Below are 26954 nucleotides of genomic sequence, written 5' to 3'. Positions count from 1 at the left end.
TGCAGGTCATTACATAGTCGAACTGTCTCAGTCCTCTAATTTAAATACTTAATACTTTAAAGCGAGCATTGAATAGAATAGTTCATTTGGAAGGGACCTTCAGTAATCATCTAGACCAACTGCAAGTGACTTCAATATATGCAAAGAAAGCTAAACACTTTTTGCACACATTTTGGAAAAGCTGTCAGCACCTTATCTGCAGATGAACGAAGTTGTCTAGAGTAGTTACAAAGGCAAATTAAGTACATAAGTAGCAACTAAAACAATATTTGTTTCAAATTATTTGTCCTTAAATGAGATGTCAAAATAATTTATTTTTTTTTTTTTAGAATGAACTAAAAAACTGACTGTAGAAATCACAGCAATTATTTTTTTTTTCCTCCAAAGACCAGGCTTTTCAGGCATGGTTCTCTCCCACTCACCAATCCAACAGAATTATAGGAAAAAGCAAGCATCTGTTGAGACACTTACTGAGAATATATTCCCTTCTCTTTTAACTAACTCTTCTCCCACTATTCATGTCTTGCTGCACTTTAAAGTTGTCAACCATGCAAAAGACCCCCAAAGTCTTCCCAGTAGGAAGTCATGGGCTTCTGCAAAAGACACATGGCCATTCTTCTAAGGTCCTAATGCAACAGGCACTCTTTTTTGAAATAGACAAAAATAATTTTCAGGTAAGCTTAGCAGGTGCTGCAGCACTATGGATGTGCTGAAACCACAGGCTCACCATGAACACTGATCCCACAACTGTCTTCCTTTTGCTATTCCCTGCCATCTCCTTTTACTATCTTCCCCCAACTTTGACTGAAATGAAGCTCTTGCAAATAAATAATGCCACTTCAGCTCACATTTTGCAGAGCAAGAACAGATAAGCAATTTTACATGTCTATACACGTCAGTTTTCCATTAAGAAGCTAGGATATGCATCTAAACTGAGAAAAGATCTGTAATCCTCTCTGCAGGTGGTTTATGCAGGGTGATGCAGTTAGAAGTCCTGTGCCCACACTTTCTGTATAGTTAACTAGCACTCCTGTGAACAACAGGTCAGATTTGCTGATTCACACACAGCTTCCAACTTTTAAGACAACACAGCCGAGTCTTTCTGCTTAGTTTTGTTTTAAGACCTATATCCATGCACATCATATTCATGTATATCAATGCAGCTTAAAAAAGCAGAACCAAGAGGCTCAGCCCAGCAGCACGATACATACATGATTACCTTGGCTGGAGCTGACAGGACGAGGCAGAGAGGGAGAGGAAGGACGAACAGTAAGAGAAGAACAGTTTGATTTGGAGCTGGCAGCAGTGAGCCTGGAGTCCTCACTGATCTAATAAAGAAAGTATGCAGTGATTAAAGAAAAAACTAAGTATACAGGACATTAGATCCTGAACTAAAAATAAGCCTACATAAGCTTTTTCAATTTTAGTAAAAGGAAAGTTAGTGCCAGCTTTTTTTCCACCTCCTGTCACATCCACTGGTTTGTTTTCACATTCTTAGTGGAGTTTCACTAAGAATTCATAAAGTCATTTTGATCACTGTACTTTCTGACAAAGTCAACATTGATTTTCATAAACCATAGCAGAAAAAAAAACACACCAGAATTTCTACACTGCAAGGACAGAACAGGTTCTATTAATGATTTTTAATACCAAAACAAGATTGACTAGCTACACAGCATGCAGACATGTGAGAATTCAAGGAGCATTCAGATCCTTCATCCTTCACCACTGTTTAATATCCACAAGAACAACATTTGGGAAAGTCATTTGAGTACTCATCAGCACAAGCAGTAAGATTACACCCCTGCAATCTCTCTACTTGTATAAGATGTGATACAACTTATGGTCAACTGCGTATTCTCTGTGCACACCATTAAGTCATCCTGTCTTTTCCTCCCATTTCTCTCTCCCAAGCCAGCACAAAAAGTGATAGTTTTGTGATAAGTGATAAATCTGATAATTATTGAAATTGCACTGAAAACTACATGTAAATAGGAAAGAGACAATATTAAAAGTCCATAACCACATAAAAGCATGAGCAAAGTATAAAAACTCAAAAGCTGGAGGAAAGATAAATGAATTCCACTTAGACCTAATTCGTAGAAGTCTTCTTATAAGCTTACAGTGTCATAAAGCAGCACATTCTACTCCTCTCAGCACCAAGCTCACCTTTTTATCAGAGTTACTCAGTTTGTACTTTACTTCCTTTGCTTTTTGAATAGCTTTCAGTACTTCCACAGTGTCTAGTTCCTTTTCTGTGGTAACAATGTTATCCAAACACACCTGAAAATAATGAAAAAATACCTAAATATTGGAAAGTGAAGCAGCTCTAATTTATTTTCTTACAATAATCAACAATAAGCTTAATGTAAACTGTGTGCATCTTACTAACCTTACAGGCAAAACATTTTATCACATTTGACCTTGCTCAAAGGTGACAAGGATTTAACAAACTCAGAAAGAGTTACTAAGCTGCATCAACACCCTCCTAGGCGCAACTGCTCAATATTAACATACTATTTTTGAATCCAACAAAGATAGGGTAAAGTTGCAGTAGTAGTGCAGTAGTAGTGCAGGATCCTCCAAAGACCTTTTCTAACACACACCAAAAAACACACACCAGAAAAGCTTTTGGAACATTCACACCACTTTCCACACCAGGCTTTAAGATTTGTTCCGGTGTCAGCTTTTAACGAAGAGGTACATTGTCACCTACCTCTGAGGCCCTGTCCCCAAACTGAGCAAGTACTTTGGTCCGGTAATCGGGGATGATACTCAGTGGATTGCTGGATAAGATGACCTTCTCTAAGCATGGGAGGCTTCCTATATTTTTTACTTCATCAATCTGAAAGATTATGAATAGATGCATGAATATGAATCACATGAATGAAAAATACAAATAATTTCTTGCATAAGTTACATACATGCAGTAACAGGAAAAAGGTCATTACAGCTCCACTTATTTGCAGTTTCCCCCTACTAAAAGACATTTTTTGTGTTCCAAAGCACAGTTCAGTATAACACTGAAAAAAACAAGTTACCTGTTCTATTGTGTTGTTGCTGAGATCCAAGTTGACTAGTGAGTAGAGTTTGTTAAGACCAGACAGCCTTTCCAACTGATTTCCCGCTAAATTCAGAGTTTTGATGTTTCCCAGTTTTGTGTGAACACCTTCTAGTGATGTAAGCTTGTTGTAGGATAAGTCCAGGTGAACAAGGTTATAAAGATGCTATAAAAGCACAGGAAATCCATGTTACACCAACACATTAAAAATAAACAATATCAGAGACACTGCATTATGGCTTGCTCATGCTGGACAGTCTTAAGACTTGTAAAGAGGGAACCCCCCTCCATTGCATTTTGGACACAGAGATAAAGCTGGCAGTGAATGTAAAGAACTAATATTGTGTGTCAATACTGGTAAAGAAATGAAGGTATCGAGAGCAAGTAAAAAATGCACCACTAAAAGCACAATTGGATGTTATGAAGGATAAGCAATTTGGACTTAAATTATCTTCCATAAAAAAAATGAGCAACAGAATTCTGAATTAAATAATTCTGTGCTCTAAAGTCCCAAGCAGCCTGAAAAGAAAAACTGACCATCAAAAGTATCATTTACCTGTAAGTTTTCTACTAGTGACACTCCATTGTGACTCAAGTCCAGGAATTCAATCTTCGGAATTAGTTTCTACAAGATAAAAAATGCCTTGCTAAAATGCATTTTAGCTTATGAATCAGACCAGTCTTCCTTTACTGTCAGATGACAAGGAAAAAGAAAGCTATCATCACACAGACAGCCTGTCTCTCAGCTTTTGTTTTCCAAAAGCACTGGTTATGGCACAGTGCAAGAAAAGAGTTGAAACTGGCTCTTATGAAAAATCTAAAAAATAAAAATCACAAAAATCTTGAATAAGTAAACTGCACTCCTGGTCCATGACCTCTAGTTAAGTTACAGATATAACCATTTCCTACTTCACAGGAGTAGTAAAAGTAAAAAAAGCTAAGCTCATATTTGACACTCTTCTAATGAAAACTTTTTTTTTTTTTTAAACTTAACAGCTGATTTATGAAACTTAAAATTAAGGGACCGTCAAAACATACTTCACACCACTTCCATGCTCTTTATACTGTTTTGGTGTTAAGAAGGCTACCAGCAAACCACAAGTTTAAATATGTAGGAAGTAGGAAGCTTCAGCCCTGATAACACAAGTTGAGCCCAAGAGGTGTTTTGTTTTAAAACTTTAAATGCCCAATGCCAATGCAAACAGTAAAAATGATTCGGAAACTCAGTACTCATTCAAGTGTTGCTCACTGAGCTCAGAATGGTAAGATTTTCTTTAGCAAAGAAAATAAATTATTAAATGAATTTTTCCTAAGCATTAACTAGGGTAGCTAAATCAGCATTAAATAACAGTAGGTGCAACTGAAAGAAGCTACATACACGTAAAGCAAATGCTAAATCCTTGCTCTGTAATGTGCCACAGAAGACCAGTCATTTTTTTTTTTTTTTCCAAAAACGAGAAATATCTTACCACTGAATCATCAATTTGAGAGATGTTATTGTGACTCATATCCAAAGTTGTTAAAGTTCTCCAAGTTGGAATAACTGCAGTCACTGGACAACTTGAAGATGCACCCTCTGGCTCCCACTGATCAAACTCTGAGGCCTCTGGCACCAGGATTTCCTGTTTAAGATGAGCACAGTAAAATGTTTACGTCTGCAATGAAAACTAACCATTCTGAAAATGGTCCAGCAAAGCCTGAAGTAGGGAAGGCTTCTAAGCTTTATAATCATCTAGATTAAAGTTATAGGTCTTAAAATACCAGTTGATTAGGTCAGGAATTATTTTGGATCTTCAGGGAGGGAATGCCAGCATTAGTAGATGATCCAAATTGGAGAACGCGAGGAGCAATAAGGACTGAAAATTATGCTGCTAGATTATCCCTTGCCAAATCAAAGCACAGAAAAGAACAAGAGGTGAGCATTCAGTTCTGCATAATTAATAAGCTTGCACTCTCATAAAACCACCACAAAAGTCCCTCTGAAGAAAACACCTGTGAACATTCCCTCCATGTGTTAAAAGTTGAGATTTTGAAAGGTTAGACAATTCTTTCAAGTTCCATGGTTTTAAAAGCTGAACCTGCAGCAAACATAGAAAGCACATGGACTCCAAATGGTTATTCCCACAACCCACACACTACTTCTGCATGGGCTTTAAATATACACCAGAATTAGGAACTCACACTTACCTTCATTGACGTTGCCGAGAAGCGAACACTCATTGTGGCTAGTGTGTGTTTCGATGAAGTCAGCCCTTTTATAAGCTTTCCCCCACAATGATGTATCTATTTTAGAAGAAAATTTTAGTTTGTTACAAAATCAGAAATGCTAGAACAAACAAATGAGTCATAGAAGAGGCACCTAAAAGCTTCAATATCAGGTTCTCTACTATTACCAATTTTGAAAGTAGATATGGCACTCCATTAAAACCTTCTCCTGATAACACAAACAGGAGATCATCAGGCCGGGAAAACCAACATTTACTAAAGCAAGAAATTAGAGACAACTTCAGAAATGTGAAATTCAAATATTTATTTGAGCTAAGCTTCTTGTCCATCGACCTTCTATACACCCTCTGTATCCTTCAAGGTGAAGCTACCCAGGCACTTTACAGGGCACAGTATTTTACTGTTAAAACAGAGGTGCCTCAAACTATGGCTCTTCCTGTAGACACTAATTAAGGTATTGTATGTTCTCTGCTGTATATATGAGAAGTGGGGCTTACCAGGGAGTGAAGATACTACACCAAGTATTTAATATACTAGCAAGCTAATTATACAGACCAAGTCTAAGATTACAAAGTCTTTTTTATCTGTAGCTGAAGCTGGCACAGCATCAAAGGTCTGGTGGCTTCTGCCCAGCAACCAGGTACTACTTTGTAGATGGTTGCACAATGTGGTTGCCAACAGAAGTGGCAAATTTGGTGGCATATCAGGGAAAGTACAGTGAACAGAAACAGAGCTTTGCCAGCCTTGAAAGAAATAATTCCCAGAGTACCACTGTTGATTTTTAGATGGTGTTTACCACTAGATGAAAATGTCAGCCTGATGCCAATCAATCCAAACTTTTCAAGAGCTCAGAGCTGTAAGTCTCCAAGAATAAGGAAAATTCCATATTAAGCAAAATTACACAAGAAATTATCCACATCCACAGGAAAAAGACAGACGGGTGCTATTGTGCAGTAGCCTCTCTGCAGATTTTAGACCCTATCCCACTCTTCAGCCTACTCTAGTTTCTTTCCCACTTTAAAATATCAATAAGTCACTGACTTGAAGAATCCACTTCAGTTCTTAACCAACTGGAAGTCTCTTCTATCAATGCGGCACGAGTGTTCATGTGCTAAAAAAGGTACTATACCCACCAAGAGTGGGGACACAGTACATATTACATGCCACAGCAGAACAAAACTGGATATTATTTCTCTAGAAAAATTTGGAGTGGTCTGGAAAGTGTTTTTATAAAATAATCATTAAGCAACTTCTACTGAAAACTCCATCATTTGCATTAGAAGCAGCCGACTAAAAAAAATTTGCAAATTATCAAGCAAGAAGCAATAAATCCTAAAGTGTACTTCAACAGGCAAGTTGCTTGTCAGGACATTTTCACACATAGTTGGTGTTTCCCAAATAAAAAGTAGTGTGCAACAAGAGATTCCATTATAACCCAGTTATTAGATATTCAAGACAACAGAAGGCCACTATTTTATATTTGTGTATATGCTGGAAATCATTCTTTTTGAAGACACAGTGCAAGCTAGTCTAAACATTTAGATTTGTCATCCTTATTTCCGTTACTTGTGAAAAAAATAATCTCAAATGAAAAATTCCCTCTGAAGATTGCACTCAACAGTTCTAGCACGAAGTCTAAGTAAACAGTTACTGATATTAGAAGATATGCAGCAGACATTGCATTCACGGAGTATAAAATCATGCAAGCAGTATCTCAGTCATACCTCTATTTGATGAAGTGATTTAAAAATTGACAGATCAAAAGGCAAGAGATGCTCCTGAATGTTACTGGTTCCAAAAGATCCCCCTGCTCCAGTGACCTGGTCATCAACAATTAAGAACAGAGTTAGTGCACATAATCCAATTTATCTCATTTCAGAAGGTCTTACACAGGCAATATCAACAAGAAATATCTTGGAATACAAACAATGTTTCAAGTATGGATTGATTCCTGAACTTGCAGACTCCACTCTTCAGAAAAAAATTTACTTGCAACTGCTAACTGCAGAAATAGAGCATTGAACTTGAACTGCCACCTTGTGTTTGCATTTTGTAACACAGGGAAGATACCACAGGCAAAACTGACCAAGGTTTCATTCTGAGCTTAACATGGCAGAGCCACTTTCCCTAGAAACAACTTCTCTGAAGCACATTTTTTTTTTTTTTTTTTTTTTTAAAAGACAGACCTGCCCCTGCCCTCAGTTCCACTACATGGGATGAAGTAGACAAGATGGGTTTGGAAAAAATATAGCACTCCATTGGTACACGTCTAATGAAATTACTTTTAAAGCAGCATCAAAAAAGACAGGCATTTCACTAATGTATCCTGTGAATATAATTTTGGGAGAAACCAAAGGTTTTTACCTGGTCTTATCTGCATCTTACAAACACTGAAAGGAGTCAGAAGCATACAGAAGGGCCAAAAATTCTGAAAAGATACACTGGCCTAACAAGCATCTACAAAAAATGTAGTGTTGAGAGAGTAACTTTTACCTACCTGGTCCTACCTACCACTAAGTCCAGTACCCACTAAGATTCTGTGACTACATAACTACAGAGACCACTTCTGAAAAGACCATACCAGACAGCATCTTTGTTAGAGAACAAGATACATATTCAAAGTTGGTAGAACAAGCATATTTAACATATTCTAAATGTCTGCATGGGGTTATTATCAGTAAAGTTATTGTATATTCACACTAGACTACAAATGTTTGCTAAGAATCATGTCAAAGTCTGGTAGGAGTAATGTCTCCAGTATTTGTGCATGTACAGCTCACCTTTAAATACTTGAGCCTACAGGTGAAATCTAGAATATGTCCCAGATCTGTTTTGGCATCTCCGTTAGCACATGTAGGCTTCCCCTGTAGCAACTGTTGAGTGACAGCATATAACTGCAAGGGTCTGATGGTAAAGACTTCTCCAGCCATTAATAACTGCTCTCCTGAAAAACAAGAGCAGGATATAAGACACATTGCTGCAGTGAGTTGTACATCAGTGGTTATAATAAATGGTACATGGAAAATCTACAGTGAGAGAGGAAACATCTATCTCTTACTTTAAGCTCATGACTGAGGTACAAAATAACGCCTTTTTTGCCACTTTGAAGAGGTACTAGAACAGTTGAATTAAACATTTTTACATCACAATAATCTAGCTGTTCAAATAGGCACTCATCATACAAGCACGAAGCTCCTAATACACCTAATGGCAAACTTCCCTCATTTTCCACAGGACAGTAATCAAAGCTCACAATCATATTAAACTTACTCAAATATATCCCTAAGTTCTGTAACAGTCAGGAGTTCTCCTATTCAGGAAAAGCAGTGCCTGCCATTTAAATAGCCCTTACAGCTTTTGCTATGCTACCTAAACACATAATTATAGCAAACACGATTTCTTGGAGAGCATAATGTCTTTCACCACAGTAAAAACAATGGAAAATCCTGGACACAAAATGCATCATCTGATATTTTTACTACCTCATTTTATTATAGAATTGTATTTGAGCAGTAGAAAACAGCACCATGAGGTTTAACATGGGGTACAGCAGTCAGAACATATACATAGAATCAATCTTTCTGCTCTGCCTTTTATGTACACCACATTGACTCATGGGCAAGAGCATCAGCTTCCATGGAAAGCGAAATTCTTGGAAATGCTCTAAGAAGTACACTTCCCTTTGACTTCATTGGGAGCAAGTCCAGTAGTCCACAGTAAGGGAAGAACACACCAATATACAGCAGTGAAGCTGCATGGGCTACAGAAGTCAGGACAGATTTCTTCAGGAAATACCTTAATACCTTCCAAAATTAGCTGCATAGCCCCTCTGAAATGGCTGTACCTAAAGTTAATTTACTGTCAGAACAATCTGAAACATGTTTCACCCAGCACCTCAGCCATCTGCAACACAGTAGCATCGAGCATGTCTTTCAAAACAAAATAAGCAATGTTAAATCATTTTGCACACCTCCTGCCATTAAGTAACCTAAAAGAGCTATTGCAGTTTCAGGAAGTGTATCAGATTTTCATCTGCTAGCATCAGAAGAGTCCTTTATTTACTGACCAGAACTCTGGAACAATAATATTAATTTAGACGTAAATTGATTTCTTGCTTTTAACACACACTGTATTAGCACTCATTGACATAATACAAACTTCCCTAAAGGTTATACAACACACCAAGATGGAAAGCTTAATGAAAACTTCTGCTCACCAGTACCACAACCTACCCTTTAACAACAAACTAGTGGGCCCTTTTCAAAGCATGAATTCACCAATTTGTTTCGTTTCCGAAAGTAATTGCACTACTGTTACAGTTCCTCCCAAACTGCAGCTTGAACCAAAGCGCAAAAAGCAAGAAAAAGCTGAAGAGAAGTCCCAGATTTTGATATCCAAGACTCAGATCTCTAATCGACTGCAAAGTAAATATCATGGGTATATGAATGCATCTCTTCATTCCTGGTTAAATTCTTGCAGGTGCTTTACCTTTGTGAAAGAGCTCTTCAGCCAATGCAGCAGTGATCCCATTGATCTCCTGCAACGAATAAACCATTATTGTGTTAAACACAAGAATAAACCAGATCGGGTCTGTCATTCACACACTTCTAGTTGCAATTTTTCCAATGTGCAGCTTTGCTGGTTTCCCTATTTTTGCTACGGTGCACTTTGAAACAGAAATAAACTGACCTTGTCATACTGATTTCTTTATAACTTGAAAATACTTCATAAAAATTACCTGAAATTATTTGATATTTCCAAGATTGAATATACTTAATTCCTTTCAAACAATCACATTCTGCGTATATTAAAAGGGCAACAGCATCAAGAGCAACTATTGCTAGTGGCCATTGGCCCAGCTCAGAAGAAGCTATTATAAATACAGTGTTCTCCAAACAGGTATTTTAACATTCTGAAGAATAACCTAAGTGCAGCAAGCACTCAGCATTTCCTCAGAAAGCCAATATTGCATGAGCTCTACTTTAACAGGCCTACAGGGGAAAGATAAAAAGTAATTAGTCTTCTGGACCAGCTCTCTATTAAGCTCGCTGCAGAGAACAGCTCAGAAGCCTTTTTCTCTATTCTCTATCTTCTCTGCCATCCTGAACCTCCCCTGGAGGTCAACTTCCATTCCAGGCACTGATAACTCCAGGATGAAAGGAAAATGCTGAAAACTCAACGCAGGAATTTGTTCTTCCTAAATCCAAAGGTGCACAAAGATCAGAACAAGTTATTTCCCACCTGAGCATACTTCTCCCCGTAAACGCCAAATGCTTTGTGAAAGTTCAGAAATAGTACTCAATATTCTCTCAAAGGCACACAAAAGGTACAAAATAAAACCATTTGTGATCGTGAAGCTTCCCCTAGACACACACATTTCATTTTAATGTAGCTGCTAAATGTAAACAGATATTACAGATCATTGCAAAATGCATATTTCATGAGTTTACTTCACTGACAAATCCCGTATGATTTGTAAGAGTATAAATCCACAGAACATCTGAAACATTTCAGCTTATTCGATTAGGCATACGTTTTAGAATGCACATTCTTAGTGTTACTGAAACCCCACTCACTGAAAACGAACAAAGCCTCCACGTCACGGTTTTGGTAACAACAAGCCAGAACAAGTCAACAATTCTGACTCTTATTCTGAAACAACCAATTTCACTCATCTAGCATGCATGCTTAATTGAAAACTATACTCTCTGTATCCCTCTCACCATCTGGGGGACAGAGCAGACATTTTTCTATGTTTATAATTGAAACAAGATTATGACTTGGACTGTGCAGTGACTAGCACGCAAAAGCAAGCTACTCTATTCCTTTGTCAGACCCACAAGAAACCTCTGTCTTAGCTCCAACTACTGACATGCTTCAGCCCCACAGAAGTCTGCTGTTTGCAGCTGCCTCTGAGCAGCAGTTTCTGAGCACTCCATCCTTTTCTTGCAAAAACTACCTGAAAGTGAAACCAAATCTTTTAAGGTAAGACAAAATATAAGATTGCAACAAAACAAGGATCCCTGCATCGCTGCAGACATCCTATTCAATGCCAAAGTGATGTTCTGCGTTGCTATCAATCACTTGCTACTGCTGCTCTTTGCCATGCTGTACCTGGCTTCCCCTTGCTGTATGTCAAGTGGTTTAAATATCGTTATGATAAGCTACCTGTTTCTATTCCATTTAGTTCTATTAGCCTTAGAAATAAAATTAAACAACCTTCACTGGAAATACTACAAATAAGAACAAACACGAAACATTGCAGCCTTACTTTATAGACTAATAATAAGGATAACAACAAGGATCATACTGCCTCAAGAGAGCATGTGGTCTGTCCAATATTTTCAAAGATCAAAGTTCTGCAGGAAAATAGCTTTCCAGTAGAATTGCTATGGTAAATATTTAGCTTTACTGCTGAATAGCTAACTTTTTGTGAATAGTTAAAAGTACTCTGAAGTTACAAGCAAAAAACAACAGAGTTGGAGTTCATACATTAAACCAGATTCCCCTGTAGCAAAGAAATTTATATTAAGGAACACTTTTTTCTAAAACACAAGTGCAGCATAGAAACAGGGAAGCATTCATACCCAAATGATGCTAGATCTCTGGGAAAGAAAGATAAAAGGACGAACATTACAGCTAAACAAAAAAAATAGTCTGGCTGAAAAAAACAGGAGAGGGAAGTTCAGTCTGAAAAACAAACATTGCTGAAACTGCTGCACTGAAACATTAATGGAAGGTCAGAACGTTCAAGAGAGAATAGCCACAGAGCAAAGAAATTATGCAACTTGCCAGGAATCAGGAAGCTTGTTCCATCTGTGCGGAACTGTCCCTATGTCACCAAAAACATCTTTTGTAAGCTTAAAACCTCTAAACCACTTTAGAGGACTCAATCACAATACAAACCGTTGCTTCTCAGTCAACTCTGCACAGGAATAGCAACACCGTGGAGCAAACCTTGTACTGTTTTATCTGAGTCAAACTACCAACTCTCACCAGGACACTTATGTGCATGAAACACAATTTAAATATTTTTTTTCTTTTGTTGCTAAGGTTTAATTAACAGACCTAATGGATCACTTGTGACTCATTTCTGAAGCCTTTATATGAAACCATAAAGGGCCATCTCAGCACATCCCACCCCAAAGCAATTACTGTTCTCTCTTTCCATCAAGCTCTCCAGTGCATTTTCCTCTTTATAAGAAATCCACACTCCCCCTTACAACATGATGCCATGCTACAAAAAAAGCCTAATTATACACAAGAGATGAATAAACAATTTGCAATATGAACATGAAAGCAAGCCTTGACTTCTTTCTTAAAGCATTCCTCACTGTAACACTGTCTGCTGGCTGGAGCCATTTCTCCAGAGGCCACTCCATCAGCATGCTCTCCTGGAGAAGAGCTATTTTTCTTCATTTGGCCTACTGGAAACTGTTTCAGTGTGAACCACAGCTCCAACCATTAACCACCAAGTGGGGGAGGCAGCGGATCAATTATGTAATGTTCCTTCTGAGAGCCAGCACCGTTGACTTCAGCCTAACAACCAATTCAGCTGCAGATTTATTCACAGCTTCCAACTATTCTGCCAGTATTTATTTTCTGATCTTACTGTGCTGGCAAGTACTGTGGGTAGGGACTGTATCTGCTGCAATAAAGTTAGTGTCAGAAAACACCTTCAAAATGCTTCTTTATCACATTATGCAAAATGCTGAAAAAGAGCAGTTTCAGTTATTTTGTGAAGATTGCACAGAGCTCTGTTCAAGTTAGAACTGAGGAAGAACACTCAGGACTGCATTTTATATGCTAAAAATATGACTTACATATAAATGAAAGTGTAGGAAGTGTGACAGAACTTTTGGGGCAGTAACAGGGAACTTGGATAGAAGAGTTTGCAGGTAGACCTCTAATTCCTTTTGTCTTTTCTCCACCAGGCTTTTGGAATTTTTTCCAATAATCTTCTTCGGAGGTAACAAATTTTTATCTATTTTCTTTTCTGAGACAAGCTGAAAGACAAAGACCAGAGTTACCACCTGATATTCCATCTGAACATGCACAAAAGATGCAGCTGAACTAAGGTACAGGCTTCTGACTGAGGCTAGGACTGTCCATGCCAATATACCACAGTTCAAGAGGGGAATGTAACATAGGCATATGATATTGCTCATCCAAAAAAAAAAAAAAAAAAACCAAAAAAATACATTAGTGCAGTCCAGATGGCATCTACAGATATTCTTGCTCTGAGGAAAAAATTTATATTCCATCCAAAGCTCCACAAGCTGTTTTGTAAGAGACCAAGACCACGGTTTTAACACCCTTACCTTTTCATGCAGGTCATGGAAATCACTGTAACGATGTTTGACTGTCCACTGATGACTGCCAACACTGACCTGAATGATGTATACCTGAAACAAAGCATGTAAAGTAAAGGAACTGCAAAAGCATTTGTCTCAAAGAAAAGCTGATATGTAGAGGCTAATGTAGCACTACAAGGCAATCCTACACTCACACAGTATGTAGAACCTAATCTGCATCTAATCTTTTAGTTAACTACAAGCTAATCCAAACTCTAAGGTGACTTTGCTGATGTCGGATGCTTAATCTCATTCACAAGGCTGCTCTGCAAACAACAACACGTGGATTCTTTTTATTTTAAGGCGACAGTTATTTTTGCAACCCAAAGGTTAAAACAAACGAGATCTCTAAACTATTTTTCTCAACTTTTCTGCTAGCCAAGTCAGTATCCATAGCTACCCATGAGAAGCCTGAGATAGCAGCATCCCTTCTTCAATCCACCAAGGGGTGCAGCAGGCAGAAGAACCTGGCAAGCATCCTGCCATCACTTCACAGTTAAGCAGGAATCTTGTGCTCAGCTCTTCAGAAATCTAGGCAAATCCTCCACCTGGCTCTATGTTAACCATTTAATTCATTTTGGGATAAAGCACATATAATGCAGCTTTCTGTTACAACCATGCCCAAATATTCATTACAATTATCTAAGGCAACCTAATATTTCTTTAGTCAAAACTATTTTAACTCTAGTTAAATATATTTAACTATGCACGTACTAAAGAGACTCAGCTCAAAATTTCCATTGCAGGTGACTTTCCCCAGTTGAACACTAGCAATTCTGTAGGAAGCTCCCAATCCACCTTTGGACAAACCAGAAACAAACTATCTCAAAGAAACATGAAATATAGGAAATAAAACACAAGGTAGAAAAAGGCAGGGCTCAGCAGAACCAGTTCTACAACTGCTTGAAAATAAATTCAACTTGGGAAAAAAATCATAATCAAACCTCAGCAGCATTTAATACAGCTCAGAACCTGATTCCTATCGCAGATCACACAGATCAGACTGATTGCTGCTCTAAGGATGATGCACACCTAGCTGGTCATTCCACTTGAGGAAACAAAAAGCAGAGCTGATTTTCAGTCTGTTACATAAAACGCAGCCAGTTTTCACTTACTCATAGTCCACACCAGCAGAGCACCAGACGTTACACAGAATACCTCTTGCATTTTAAAAGTGGAACTGTATCTCATATTTTGTAAGCATCTGATGCACAGGCTTGCTGAACAAAACCCAAGTCCTGCAGAGCACCGAAACAAGATGTCTGCCTAGTGCATACAGCAAGGGACACGTCAGTGCTTGGGTGAGTACTGAGAACACAGACAAATGCCCACACAGAATTACAACCTCAATTAAGGCCTGCAACTGATTTCCCATCATGTTGCGTTAGGAAACTACCGGCCAGGATTATTCACCGTGCTGATGCCAAACTAGAACAGGAATAACCCGAGTATCCTAAAGTACCTCGTAACCCTGATGAAAGGGGGGGGGGGCTCAAAGAAAGCTTTTGTTAAAATTGAGAATTAAGAGTGCTATGCACAGAAGCCATAATGAAATCACTAGCTCGTTTTAAACACTGACTGTGCTAGATTATGGCAGATCAAGCAGCATAGCGAAATGCAATTCAGACTGAATATCTAATGAATAAAAACTCAGATCAGACATTGAAAACCCAGTACACCGCACAGCTCCCAGCTGATCGCTCATCAGACAAGGAAGCAATACACCTCTGCCCCATGTACAACACACAGTGAGCATAACAAAGGCTTCGTTCCCTTCTGCTGACATGACAAGCCCTGACCACTTCCAGAATCAGAGCACTGAGCCAAACGTACAGTCTGGTCAGGAAAACATCCAGAGCAGATGTTTTAGATGCACCAGTGCAATTCCTCAGATGAAGTCTCTAAGGAGCCCCAGCGTTCCCCACATCTTCACCCCTCAGTCTGCATCAGTACACAGAGCGACAGGAACAGATCTCACATTAATCCACCAGGTGCCATCACCTTGATGGATACAAATGCACGAAGCTTGTGTGTTCGAGACATGCTTCAACTCAGAAATCAATCATTGTAAAGCAAAACCAACCAACCAACCATCCTGAGGTTTAAAAAAAAAATCCAGATAGCTATCTAAGTACATGTCCAACTGGGCACACTAATAATAAGGCCAGGAGCTGAAGTTCAGGTTCCTGCCTGCCTGCCCATCGAGCCGACTGCTAGGAGGCAGGCACAGGGAGATGAATAATGCTGCACCACCTCCCAGACAGCGCTGTTTGCCATGTGAAGTCTCCACCTGCATTTACAACAGACCGCGTCTCCATCCGGATCAACGGGAAAGCATTTGCATCCCCAGGCTGGCAGCCTGGGAGCCCACCTCCCAGTGGTCCTATTAAATGATTCTGTGTAATAATTTTTCTATGTCTATCTATAAATTAATCTCTTTGGAATGTGTTTACCATACCTAGAGCTGTATTTTTTCATTATTTTCTTACTAGTTACTTCAAAGTGCTCACAGTTCAGTCTGCTCTCCCCACACAGCAGGCCTTTCATCTCCCCACATTTTTAAAAAGTGAAATGCTTACTAAAAAAATAGGATGTATAGCTTTTAAACCAGATGTTGCTGAAATTCTGATTCCAGACTGCCTTTTGTATATTTTATGTAGAAGTGACAAAGAACTGCTCTTCTCGTTTTACATGGAGAACTTGCATTTCTGCAACTTCCAGCTCCAAGCTTTGGTGCTGTCAAGAGAACAAGGATGTGACAGAACTGCCCACAGCCACGCAGAGCCCGGGGCACAGGTGTAACTGCAGCTACTAGGTCCCAAATTACAGAACAGTGACACAACCACATCGCCTCCTCCCTGCCTCCTCGGAGCAGGGAGACAGGTCACACCCATTCAAGGAAGCCACAGTCTTTTCCTTAAATATCAAAGCCAGTATTTATATTAAAAACAGCTGCAAAAGACAGGAAAGGCAGGAAAGTGACTTTAGGCCAAACAAATGCATAGCAGGAAACAAATGAAGCACTGGCAACCTCAAGGCCATCCAGCAGACAGCCAGTCTTCGGTCAGTATCCAGCTAGACCAGCATACACAAGGGCTTCTTTCAAAGACAAGGGTGTAAATAAGACCACCACTATCCCAACTGCTACATGTTGATGGGTACAGGTACACCTTGCTGCCACTGTTGTCTCTAATCTTTACCACATTTAACCAACTTTTACACCAGCTGATACATGCACTTCTGCTCCAGTACAGGTCTGTCAGGTCCTTAATGCCACAAAACTGAGTTTTAAACAGCAAATGCCAATGTTTGCAAACCATTTCGCCTCGTGAATCCTTTTGTAAATCGTTTCCATTTTAATTTAAAAATACGCTCCTGCATTTCTAATGGCTTGGGCCTTCTTATGCAGGCTGGCTGCAGGTCTGGAGCCCTGCTAACAGTTTCCACAGCTGTACACAAACAGGCAAGCTCAGTGCTTTGCCTCACTTGAACCTGCAGCAAGAAAATCAAATCAGGACCAGTTACTGGCAAATCTTGCCCTCCAAACACACTATTTTCACAGGCCCCAATAAAAGCGGAATTAAAACAGCGTATTTCCAGAACTCTAGTCACTAAAAAAAAGAAAACAGGCCTTGAAAAAATACACTGCCATCAGCCTAGCTGCTGCTATCCCCAACCATGAGCTGATCTGCTTGAACAGTACCTGTAGCTACTAATTCACCCCGTGAAATAACCTCTGAGAGAGAGGGAACAGATAACATTTGGACATTTCCTCAAATTCACCTGAATTTCCCATTCGGGGGTATTAAACAACACTCATTAAAATCCTTAATGCTAACGTTAACCCCTCTCAGCTGACACGGGACTTTGAAACCAAACTCACTGGGAGATGAACCACATCCTAGCCGAGTCCTAGGCAGCAGCACAGCTCCTGTGAAAGCACATCACGCAGCTAAGTCGCCAGACAGATGTAAAACAATTTTCAAGAGCCTATTCCAAGCTTCTAACAAACCCTGAGCGCTGGGTGGATTTCTGTACAGGCCCGTAAACACGGCCACCAGCTGCCAGGCCCAAACAACGACAGTTCAGGGCTGTCAGCCTGGGGTTAAACTCTTTGTGTACATCAGCTGTGTGAATTCTGTCCTACCCAACCGAGGAGCTGCTCTCCTGCTGCTCAGCTTTTCTCTGGGACCCTCCTGGGTGGCAGCAACCCGAAGCATGACTTGGAGCTGTAACGTGCGTTGCTTATGACCGCTGCTCCCTTTTCCTTTTGTCTCCCTGTCAGCAGGAAGGATCCAGAGGTCCCTGTGTGTGTTTGGCCAGGCCGATCCCCAGCACGGCAGCAGCAAACACCGCTAATTACATAACCATCAGGGCTGCGTGCCCGAGATGCGCTGCCTGCGAGCCCGCTGAGGTTTGCTTGGCGGTGAGCTCCGAGGCACCACAAAGCCGGCTGATTACAAAATAAGTAAATAAACTTATTTCTTTTTTTTTTTGCCACCCTCTATTTTTGTTCAGCACGAGGGGAAGCAGCGCGGCCCCGACCCACCCGCTCCGCTGACCCGAGGGGCTCCAGCCCGGCCCCGGGGCTCCTCCAGCCCCCTGAGGGAGCCGCGTCCCCGTCCCCCCGCCGCCGCCGCCCCCCTCGCACCGTGTAGCTCTCCACCAGCTCCGAGCCCAGGACGCGGGCCTCCCGCGGCAGCTCCTCGCCGTCCTCGCCCGCCGCCGCCTCCATGGCGCCGGGGGAAGGCCGCTGTGACGGGACGGGACGGGACAGGTCAGGGTCGGGCCCCGCCGCCCTCACGCCGCCTCCCCCCGCTGCCCGCCGCCCTCACCCGCCCCGGCCCCCGGCCCGCCCCGCGCCGCCGCCGCCGCCATCTTGGCTCGGCCCCCGCAGGGCGGCGGGCACCGCCCCACGGCTCTTATTGGAGGCCGCGGGGAGGGGACCAGAGAGCGGGGGGCGGGGCTAAGGGAGAGGGGCGGGGCTTGGGGGGTGCTGCGCGTGCGGGGTGGGTGCTGGGGGCTCCGGGTGAGGTGTGCAGTAAAGCAGCGTGTGAGCTGTGCGATGCTGCACGGTGCGAGCGGGGCTGTGCAATGCAGCACGGTGTGAGCTGTGCAATGCAACATCATGTGTGCTGTGCCATGGTGTGCAATGCAACACGGTGTGAGCTGTGCAATGCTGTGTGCACTGTGCTGTGCAATGCAATACAGTGTGTGCTGTGCTGTGCAATGCTGTGTGCACTGTGCTGTGCATTGCAGCTCTGTGTGTGCCATGCCATGCTGTGCAATGCAACACAGTGTGCACTGTGCTGTGCAATGCAGCACAGTGTGTGCTGTGCAATACACTACGATGTGTGCCGTGCTGTGCAATGCAACATGGTGTGAGCTGTGTGCTCTGTGTTGTGCAATGCAGCACAGTGCATGCTGTGCTGTACTGTGTAATGCAGCACAGTGTGAACTGTGCAATGCAGTGTGCACTGTGTTGTGCAATGCAGCACCATGTGTGCCATGCTGTGCAATGGAGCACCATGTGTGCCGTGCAATGCAACACAGCGTGAGCTTTGCAATGCAGTGTGCACAGTACTGTGCAATGCAGCACTGTGTGTGCCATGCTGTGCAATGCAACATGGTGCTGTGCAGCACAGTGTGTGCTGTACAATGCAACACCATGTGCTGTGCAATGCAACATGGTGCTATGCAATGCAGTGTGGTGCTGTGTAGCACAGCTCTGTGCAATGCAACACAGCACTGTGCAATGTGATGCATCGTGGTACTGTGCTGTGCTATGCGATGCTGTTTAGTGCAGCTTTTGGTGGTGATTTGGTGATTTGTGGCCACCATGTGCTGCTGAAGGTTGGGACACATCTGCGTGGTGTGGAGGCACTGCAGCAGAGCTGTGACAATTTCCTGGTGCCACCTGGCAAAAAGGTCTGCTTTTATTTTCACCCCAGTGTGCTTTTCCTTGGTCTCATCTGGCAGACAATATGTGTAAGGAGAAGGCACAAATAGAAAAAGCAGTCCAGGAGGGATTTCCTAGTGCCGCCGCACAGTGCTGCTGAGAGGTGAGCTAATAAGTAATTTTGGAGAGCGACTTTAATTAAGCATCCTCTGATTGTTCCTGAAAGCAGGACACGTTCAGGTAGCAGCAAAATCCCAGATTATTTTCCCCATGAGATGTCAGGTTCCCAGGTGCAGGATGGGGGATGCTTGTGGCCATGCAAACACCCCTGGCCTCCACTAAAGCCACAATTTATCTGGGCTTTCGATTTCCTGGTATGTGCCCTAATGAATGTGTGGTTTGCAGTGGGGTTGCAGCTGCCTGGAAAAGAAAACCTAAAGTGACATTGTGGGGATGGACATCAGCCTTGGATGCATCCTGCTGCATCCTGAGGCTGCTCTCAGCTGGGACAGTGGGACTCTGCCAACTGCGGCTGCCCTGCCATGAAAAACAGCATTTTCTGCATTTTCTTATATTCAAGACAAGCAAGATGCTAACCCACTCCAATTCCAAAGGGCAGCATGCTTTAAAAATTAATTCCTTAAATGCAACTATTTTTCTTTTTAATGCTAAGCCTGGCTGTAGAGGGGGTGCCCGCAGAGGCACGCTCCGTAGCAGGCTCTGCAGCAAATTGCTATTTTGTGACTGCAAAACCTCATCATGCCCCTGACACAGAGGCTCCTGTGCCCTCTGCACCCAGCCGTGCCCTGGCTTCTTGCTGCCACCACCACGAGGCACTGGTGAGAGCCACTTCGGCTTGGCATTCAACACGGACATCGATTTTATTTTATTTCTATTTTTTTGCACGCAGCATTACTTCTGTTAAAGGCAGGTGGGTTTTATTTTTGGAAGAGATGCGACCCAGCAGCTGCATTCCTCTTCGCAGTTTTGTTACTGCCGACGTGAGCTGGCTGGAGGTCAGGCCTCCTCACACGGATACGCAGGAGCCATCTGTGATGCCTTTGGACACAAGGGGGAGTCCTGAATCACCAACAAGCGAGATTTTGCTTGGGTGATCGTGAACTAAAAGCCTTTTACCTGCACAGAGAAAGCACCAGTCAGCACCCAGGGGCCTTTGTAAACCCTTCGTGAGCCCAGGGACGTGAGCTTTGGCCATCCACCATGGGGATGGGGCAGTGCCTCGTTTAGGTGCCGAGAGTCAGAGTTTCCCAAAGTTTCCCAAAAGTGAATTAACCCAGAAAGCAAACACCGCTGGACAGCCTACACCTTTCCCAGTTTGTGCAGTCCCAGCTGAATGCAGAAAAGCCAGGAAGCCCTCACAGTTTGCCCCCGTGCTGCTCTTTGGTGCAGCACCAGGACCACACGTTTCTCCCGGCCATGGTGGCGAGGCTCCTCTGAGGACGTTGTCCCCAGGGCTTGGGGACAGCCAGCACAGGGGACAGGCCCCCACTGCCCCCGGAGATATTTCGGGAGGGAAATATTGCCTTTCCCAGTGCTTGTTTCAGTTAGGCACCGGGTTGTCTTCCTAACACAGCTCGCTGGGGGGGAATAGGCAGCAATAGGTGGCAGTGACATGGTGGCACACGCCCCAGGACTGCCAAGCCCCACAACAGCTCAGCGAGAGGCAGCCGAAAGGGCCGGATCCTTCCCCCGAAGTCACGAGGAAGGGCTGGAGCTGGGGCAGCTCGGCAGCGTCCCCATCCCAAGGCACGCAGGAGAGGCATTCCTGCGGGGCCGGCCGCGGTGGGCTGTCACACCCCCGGGGCTGGCCACTATATCAGCGGGGCTGGCGGGGCAGCAGCAGCAGAGCGTGACAGTGACAGTGACGTCCCCCAGCCCCTCGCCCACCCTCCCCATCAGCCATGGATGACATCTACAAGGCAGCGGTGAGTGCCTGCCCTCGGGGCTGTGCATTTTTTGGGGGATGGAATAAGGGAAAGAGTTATCGGGTGGCGTCTTTTAGCAACTGAGGACATAGGGATGGCTCGGGAGGTTTCACGTTGCTCTCATCAGCATGAACATCCCAACTCTGAGCAGTTAAAAGTCTTGGCAAAACCTTGGAGGTGTCTGGGGTGGCTGCTGGTTTCAGCCAAACCAAAGCAGAGCGGTGTTTCCCACAAAACAAAGATGATTTGCATGGGTGAAAACATGATTTGCATGGGTTTAACCTCACCCTCTTGCTGCTGGTGCTTTACAATCCGAGGGTGCTTTCACCCAATTCCCCCCTTCCTTAGCTGAATGCTGTTCTATGAGATTTGAAAAAAAAAAAAAACTCCGCTTTGCTCAAGTGTTTCCCGATGCCGCCCTCTCCCTCGCCACCCCCGCAGAAATCCAGGCAGGGGGAGACACTCCCGGGAATGCTGAGCATCCCAACAGCTGCCGCGGCAAACCCCGACTTTGGTCCATAACGAGGGATCAGCCTGTAACTTAGACAGAGCGCGACGTGCGGGTGGGATAAGGATGAAAATAGAGCCTGGATTGCGTGAATCACTACTGGGTGCCTGGAATTAAAATACGGTGTGAGAGCTTTGGGTAGCTTTTTGTTTTTTTAATATACGGATGGTCAGGTTTGGTTTTAACTAAGAGCTTGAAGGGTACATCCTACAAGCACTACTTTAATTCCAAGCATTTTAGAGGTAAACAAGGTATTGCTCAGTGAAACAAAACTGAAGAAAACAACCAGACGCTGCCACCTGTCCCGTCCTCTGGCCAGCCTTGAGCCTGTAAAGCTGCCCCTCCGTGACCTGGGCAGTGCAAAGGGAATGAGGAAAGGCTGCACGGGAATGTGCAGAGTGCCCCAAAAAGCACACAACAAGAAGAATGTGCCCAGTAAAATCAGCAACAAGCCAGCCCTCTCTAATTAAGCTTTTTAACGAATTGTGTTCCCTGTGACTCAAGGAGCAGATCCTTGCCTTGTTGTTTAGGGACCCCTTGCATGTGGTTAGGAAGAAAGGCTGGGGTGCCTTTCTATCCCCAAATGGGTGAAAAAGCAGGACAGCTGAAAGCTGTGGACTTCAACCCCAAACCTTCTTCCTACCTTGGGTACCCCAGACGTACCCCAGGCAGAATCCTTGGTCAGGGAGATGAGCTCTGAGGACTGGTGGGCTCCAGAAGGGATTTTGCTGCTGGTTTTAAAGCAAGCAATAAATAAAAATAGGCAAAACAGGGCAGGCACAGCTGAGACCGACAGCTTTTTCATGGATCAATTCCCAAGATTTTTAACTGAAGGGAAGCATTTCCCCGTGGGGTGGGGAAGGTGGGGGAATGTCAAGAACTTATTTTTTTTTCCTGCCCAAGTTCAAACAGAAATGCAGGATGGAGATCAGACCTGAAAAAGCAAAATCCTGTGAGCTTGGTGCCTGCCTTCCTGCCCCATGACAGGAGAAAGCCATCCCCAGACAGGATGCGGTGGAAAAAGAGGGAGAAAGCTGTGAACAGCATCCATGTCCAGAGGGCACAATAAACAGCTTGGGAGAAAGCTCTGCAATAAACACATCGCCCTATGGTTACAGTACATCTAATTTCCACCCAGCACAGCTCTACATCCTCAGTTTTATAGAAATCCAGCGTGTGGTAGTCAAAAAATGCTTTGGAAGTGAGGATTTGTTATTTGCTGCATGTGTTAGTGGTAGCAAACCTGTGATGGCATACATTAACATTACATTTGTGCCAGATTTCTTGGTGCAGCCACAGAGCCCAATGGGTTTTTGTCTCACCCACTCATGTCTAGATAAGGGTGTGCAAGCACAAAGCTATTTCGGGAACATTTTTCAGCTCTGTTGAGCGGAGCTAAGAGCAGTGCCAGGGACAAGTGTCCGGATAACAGGCTGCGAGGATGCATACCAAAGCCTGGGAACAATCACAGGGCTCATCTTTATCTCCAGCACCTCTCTCATCAGGGCTTATAAATAGTGAGCACAGTCAGAGGGTCAGGTTACCCGAGCGGCCGCAGCCGTGGCCATCGGCCGAGCCGTGGCTGCCCTCGTTCTACCCAAACATTACCTGCAGTGGCCTTGGCGTTCATCCTGCTGCTGCTGTTAGGGCTCTGTCACCCAAAAAAGGCTCCAAAAGGAGCTGGATAAGGCTCTCCGACTGCTTTCTGCTAAGAAAAAGCACTTTCCCTGTCTCTCGCTGCAAGTAGGAAGGGTTCCCTGTTCATTTTTGCCAAACTGCTTCTCTTTGGGGCAAAAAGCATCATGCCTGCTTCACAGAGCCACGCGAGCTGAGGATGGGTGCAGGGGCATTAGGGGCTGACAACCAGCATGGGAGGGAAACGTCTTTGTTTGAACGGATGCGCCCAAAAGGACAGTTGTATATGGTGGTGGGGTCTGCAGATAGAGCTGAGCACCCTCTGCAGACAGGAGCAAAGCCAAAGAGAGAAATGGACTTCAAGAGGGGCTGTTGGATTCCTCTTTGCTCTCTTCATTGTTTATTTTCGTTAACTCAGGCTAAGTAATAAGCTCCCGCTGATGGTTGGCAGGGGACGAGTCGGGGCAGGATTTGGAAGCAATCTGCCAGCCCATCTCAGCTACGCGGGGAGGCTCCATGGGCCAGGTCTTCCAGCTGCTTCCACCTGCCTCAGTTTACATTCGCATCCCAGCATGCCAGCTCAGGGACCAGCAATAATCATACACCCTGTGCTGTGACCTATCTGTGGCACGTCCCCATTTCACCCCTGGAAGCCTGTGTTGCTTGGTGCATACGCAGACCAAAGAGTTCCCACAAATGCTGGGCTTCAGGGGGACACTTAGAACAGGCTGAGAGGTTTGGAGGCAGAGACCTTTATAAACAGAGACTCTGAAGGAAGTAGACAAGATCTTAATGCTTTGGATAGTTTCTTGAATCTAGGCTGAAAAACAGTTAGTGGGGGTGCTCTTGTCCAGGGGGAAAAGGATGTTGAACCTCCAGTCCATGTCCAAGCAGCCCTTTTAGGATCAGCAATTAGTAGTGGTAAAGAATACAAATAAATTGCTCTCCATGTTTTACTTACAGGTTGAGCAGCTGACAGAAGAACAAAAAAATGGTAGGTGCGTCTTTAACCTGATGTGGCAGCCTAAAGACAAGCTCCCAGGGCTTTTGATCCACCAGGATCACATTCTAGGCAGTTTCTGTGTCCCCCAAGGGAGAGCCCCCCACCCTGGGGCTGTGTTGTGACATGAGACCCACACAGCTCCTTCCTCCTCTCTCCCCAGAGTTCAAGGCTGCCTTTGACATCTTCGTGCTGGGGGCAGAGGATGGCTGCATCAGCACCAAGGAGCTGGGGAAGGTGATGAGGATGCTGGGGCAGAATCCCACCCCAGAGGAGCTGCAGGAGATGATTGATGAGGTGGATGAGGATGGTAAGAGCTTGTAATTTCCTCAGTTCTCCCTAGCCCTGTCCCCTTGCCCAGTGTTGCTTGCTGCCTGTGGGCAGGATCCGTGCTGGGCACCACGCAGCCTGTGGGGAGCAACCTGCAGAGCTGGGCTTTTGAAGGACACTGAGCACCCTCAACATCTCAGTGTGGTTCCTTGATGAAACTCCCAGGCTGATAAACATTATAAAAATGATTATCCCTATCATGACTGGACTGCTTGAATCAATTTGGGGAGATTACTGTTTACATCAGAATTGCTCCAATCTATTTAATAAAGGGGCTGAATGTAGCAACTGGCTTTTCACAAATGCCACAATTCGACTTCTATCAGCAGGGAAGTCTTTCACTGCTTGAATGTGTACATACATACACACGCACACATTACTAACAGTTAATACTGATTAAATCAGCATAAACACATGCAAAAAACACTGTGTGAGGTTGAGCAGAAATATCATACTAAGTAATTGGAAAATAAAAAAGCAGTTAAAAATCAGGCAAAGAGAGAGATGTTTCAGTGTCGTTGAAAACAACAGCACTGTACTACCTGTGCAAAAATATACTGCATGAATACCTGCCTGCTGGAGCTTTTGTTATTAATATCTACATGAGACTGACAAGTACCTCCATAGCAGGAATTCCCATTGCTCAATGCTTCCTGCAGCACATTCAGTTCATTTTACCCTGGCAAAAAAAAAAAAAAAAAAAAAAGATTGGAAAAGTTAAAAAAAATAAGTGATAAATTCAGTCCATGGCCTCAGTCACTCACTCTAGCAGCCTGCAAGCTTCAGGGCTGCTCTCCTGAGTTTTGCTCCTCAGTTATTAATGGGAAGACCGACCTCGTGCTTGGCTTTGCCCATCCACTCACTGTCCAATGGTGTTTATTCCACCTGCAGGCAGCGGCACTGTGGACTTTGATGAGTTCCTTGTTATGATGGTCCGGTGTATGAAAGATGACAGCAAAGGAAAAACTGAAGAGGAACTCTCAGATCTCTTCAGGATGTTTGATAAGTAAGAGCCATGACCACAATATAGGCGATGGGAGCGGTGAAGTGGCCCCAACTTGCCCTACCCAGCATGTTGGTCCCCTCCTGAGCTCTCCTGTCCTCACGCAGGAATGCTGATGGCTACATTGACCTCGAGGAGCTGAAGATCATGCTACAGGCAACCGGAGAGACCATCACTGAGGATGACATAGAAGAACTGATGAAAGATGGGGACAAAAACAACGATGGCAGGATTGACTACGATGGTAAGGAGTCTTTCTTGCCTGATGTTCACTTGTGAGCCCTTGAGCAGCTCCCATGGTTGCAGTTTTGCTTCCAGGGTTGGGTGTGAGGTTGTGCAGGCAGAGCTAGGCAATACGACTGATCCCAGTCTGGCTTTCTATGGGCCAGGGGGTTTCTCAGACTTGCAAAACATTTGCAAGGACCAGGGGCTCCCTTAACTCTCTCCACTGACCCTGTGGAGCAAACCTGGTTTTCACCAGGAGACCTACCTGTCCTTTACTGCCACCTAAACACAAGCACCAGCCCAGAAGGGCTCTTCTTTTGAATACGGTGCTATCCAAAAGGCTCCTGGACCCTTTCTGAGCTGAGTCTGTGGCCAAGGGCAGCCCTGGGCACTGCTGACATTTCCATCAGCAGTCACGAGGAGCTCTCGCCACTTCCAGGGGAGCAGTAGCCATCCCTTGGCCTCTCACGCATCAGTGGGATGGAAAAAGAGAAATGGCTATGGAGGGCTGCCAAGAGCGTACTCCAGCAGCTGTGAAAGCACTCTAGTCCCACCTAACAGCCTGCGTCTCCAATGTCTCCCCCTTGGCAGAGTTCCTGGAGTTCATGAAGGGAGTTGAATAAATCTGAGGCCGGATCAACAGCCTGGATCTCCTAAACCCCTCCAGCTCCGTGGCTCAGCTCCTGGGTTCGATCCCCTGGCTACCGGCATGAAGACAGAGTGCTGAGAAGGGTGGCCATCAGGAAAATAAAGCGCGTTGATACCGA

General features: G+C 43.8%; 2 protein-coding genes across 3 annotated transcripts in view; one reads left to right on the top strand and one right to left on the bottom strand.

Moving 5' to 3' along the window:
- The window catches only part of NISCH (nischarin), a 28902-nt gene extending 10449 nt beyond the window's left edge, over nucleotides 1-18453 (bottom strand). Inside the window, exons 1-13 of one of the 2 annotated variants that reach the window (XR_014618725.1) lie at nucleotides 18293-18453; nucleotides 13609-13692; nucleotides 13111-13293; nucleotides 9776-9824; nucleotides 8068-8231; nucleotides 7012-7107; nucleotides 5249-5344; nucleotides 4531-4683; nucleotides 3618-3686; nucleotides 3042-3227; nucleotides 2717-2845; nucleotides 2170-2283; nucleotides 1212-1328 (exon numbers count right to left, since the gene is read on the bottom strand). Coding sequence is in view for 1 of the 2 variants with exons in the window: in XM_084292637.1 (XP_084148763.1) it covers nucleotides 1220-1328; nucleotides 2170-2283; nucleotides 2717-2845; nucleotides 3042-3227; nucleotides 3618-3686; nucleotides 4531-4683; nucleotides 5249-5344; nucleotides 7012-7107; nucleotides 8068-8231; nucleotides 9776-9824; nucleotides 13111-13293; nucleotides 13609-13692; nucleotides 18293-18376 (1516 nt within the window). In the remaining variant the exon portion in view is untranslated. The remainder of the gene's footprint in view (nucleotides 1-1211; nucleotides 1329-2169; nucleotides 2284-2716; nucleotides 2846-3041; nucleotides 3228-3617; nucleotides 3687-4530; nucleotides 4684-5248; nucleotides 5345-7011; nucleotides 7108-8067; nucleotides 8232-9775; nucleotides 9825-13110; nucleotides 13294-13608; nucleotides 13693-18292) is intronic. The other variant, XM_084292637.1, reaches the window with a different exon arrangement.
- Nucleotides 18454-21332: 2879 nt separating this feature from the next.
- TNNC1 (troponin C1, slow skeletal and cardiac type) lies at nucleotides 21333-26954 on the top strand. The gene is made up of 6 exons (XM_084292704.1): nucleotides 21333-21486; nucleotides 24593-24623; nucleotides 24793-24939; nucleotides 25851-25965; nucleotides 26070-26206; nucleotides 26779-26954. Exons 1-6 carry the CDS (start codon nucleotides 21463-21465, stop codon nucleotides 26808-26810), a joined length of 486 nt encoding a protein of 161 aa, XP_084148830.1. The 5' UTR covers nucleotides 21333-21462; the 3' UTR covers nucleotides 26811-26954.

This window comes from Netta rufina (genome assembly GCF_964035555.1).
Source record: "Netta rufina genome assembly, chromosome: 10".
Classification (NCBI taxonomy): Eukaryota; Metazoa; Chordata; class Aves; order Anseriformes; family Anatidae; genus Netta; species Netta rufina.
Note: the sequence above shows the minus strand (reverse complement) of the source record. Positions and strands in the feature narration are given on the sequence as shown.

What these genes read in the sequence shown, in the direction of transcription:
- TNNC1 (XM_084292704.1), top strand. Translation starts at nt 21,463, where the DNA reads ATGGATGACATCTACAAGGCAGCG. An exon ending in GACAGAAGAACAAAAAAATG is followed by an intron (nt 24,624 to 24,792) that starts GTAGGTGCGTCT and finishes CTCTCTCCCCAG; the next exon opens with AGTTCAAGGCTGCCTTTGAC. An exon ending in CTCTTCAGGATGTTTGATAA is followed by an intron (nt 25,966 to 26,069) that starts GTAAGAGCCATG and finishes GTCCTCACGCAG; the next exon opens with GAATGCTGATGGCTACATTG.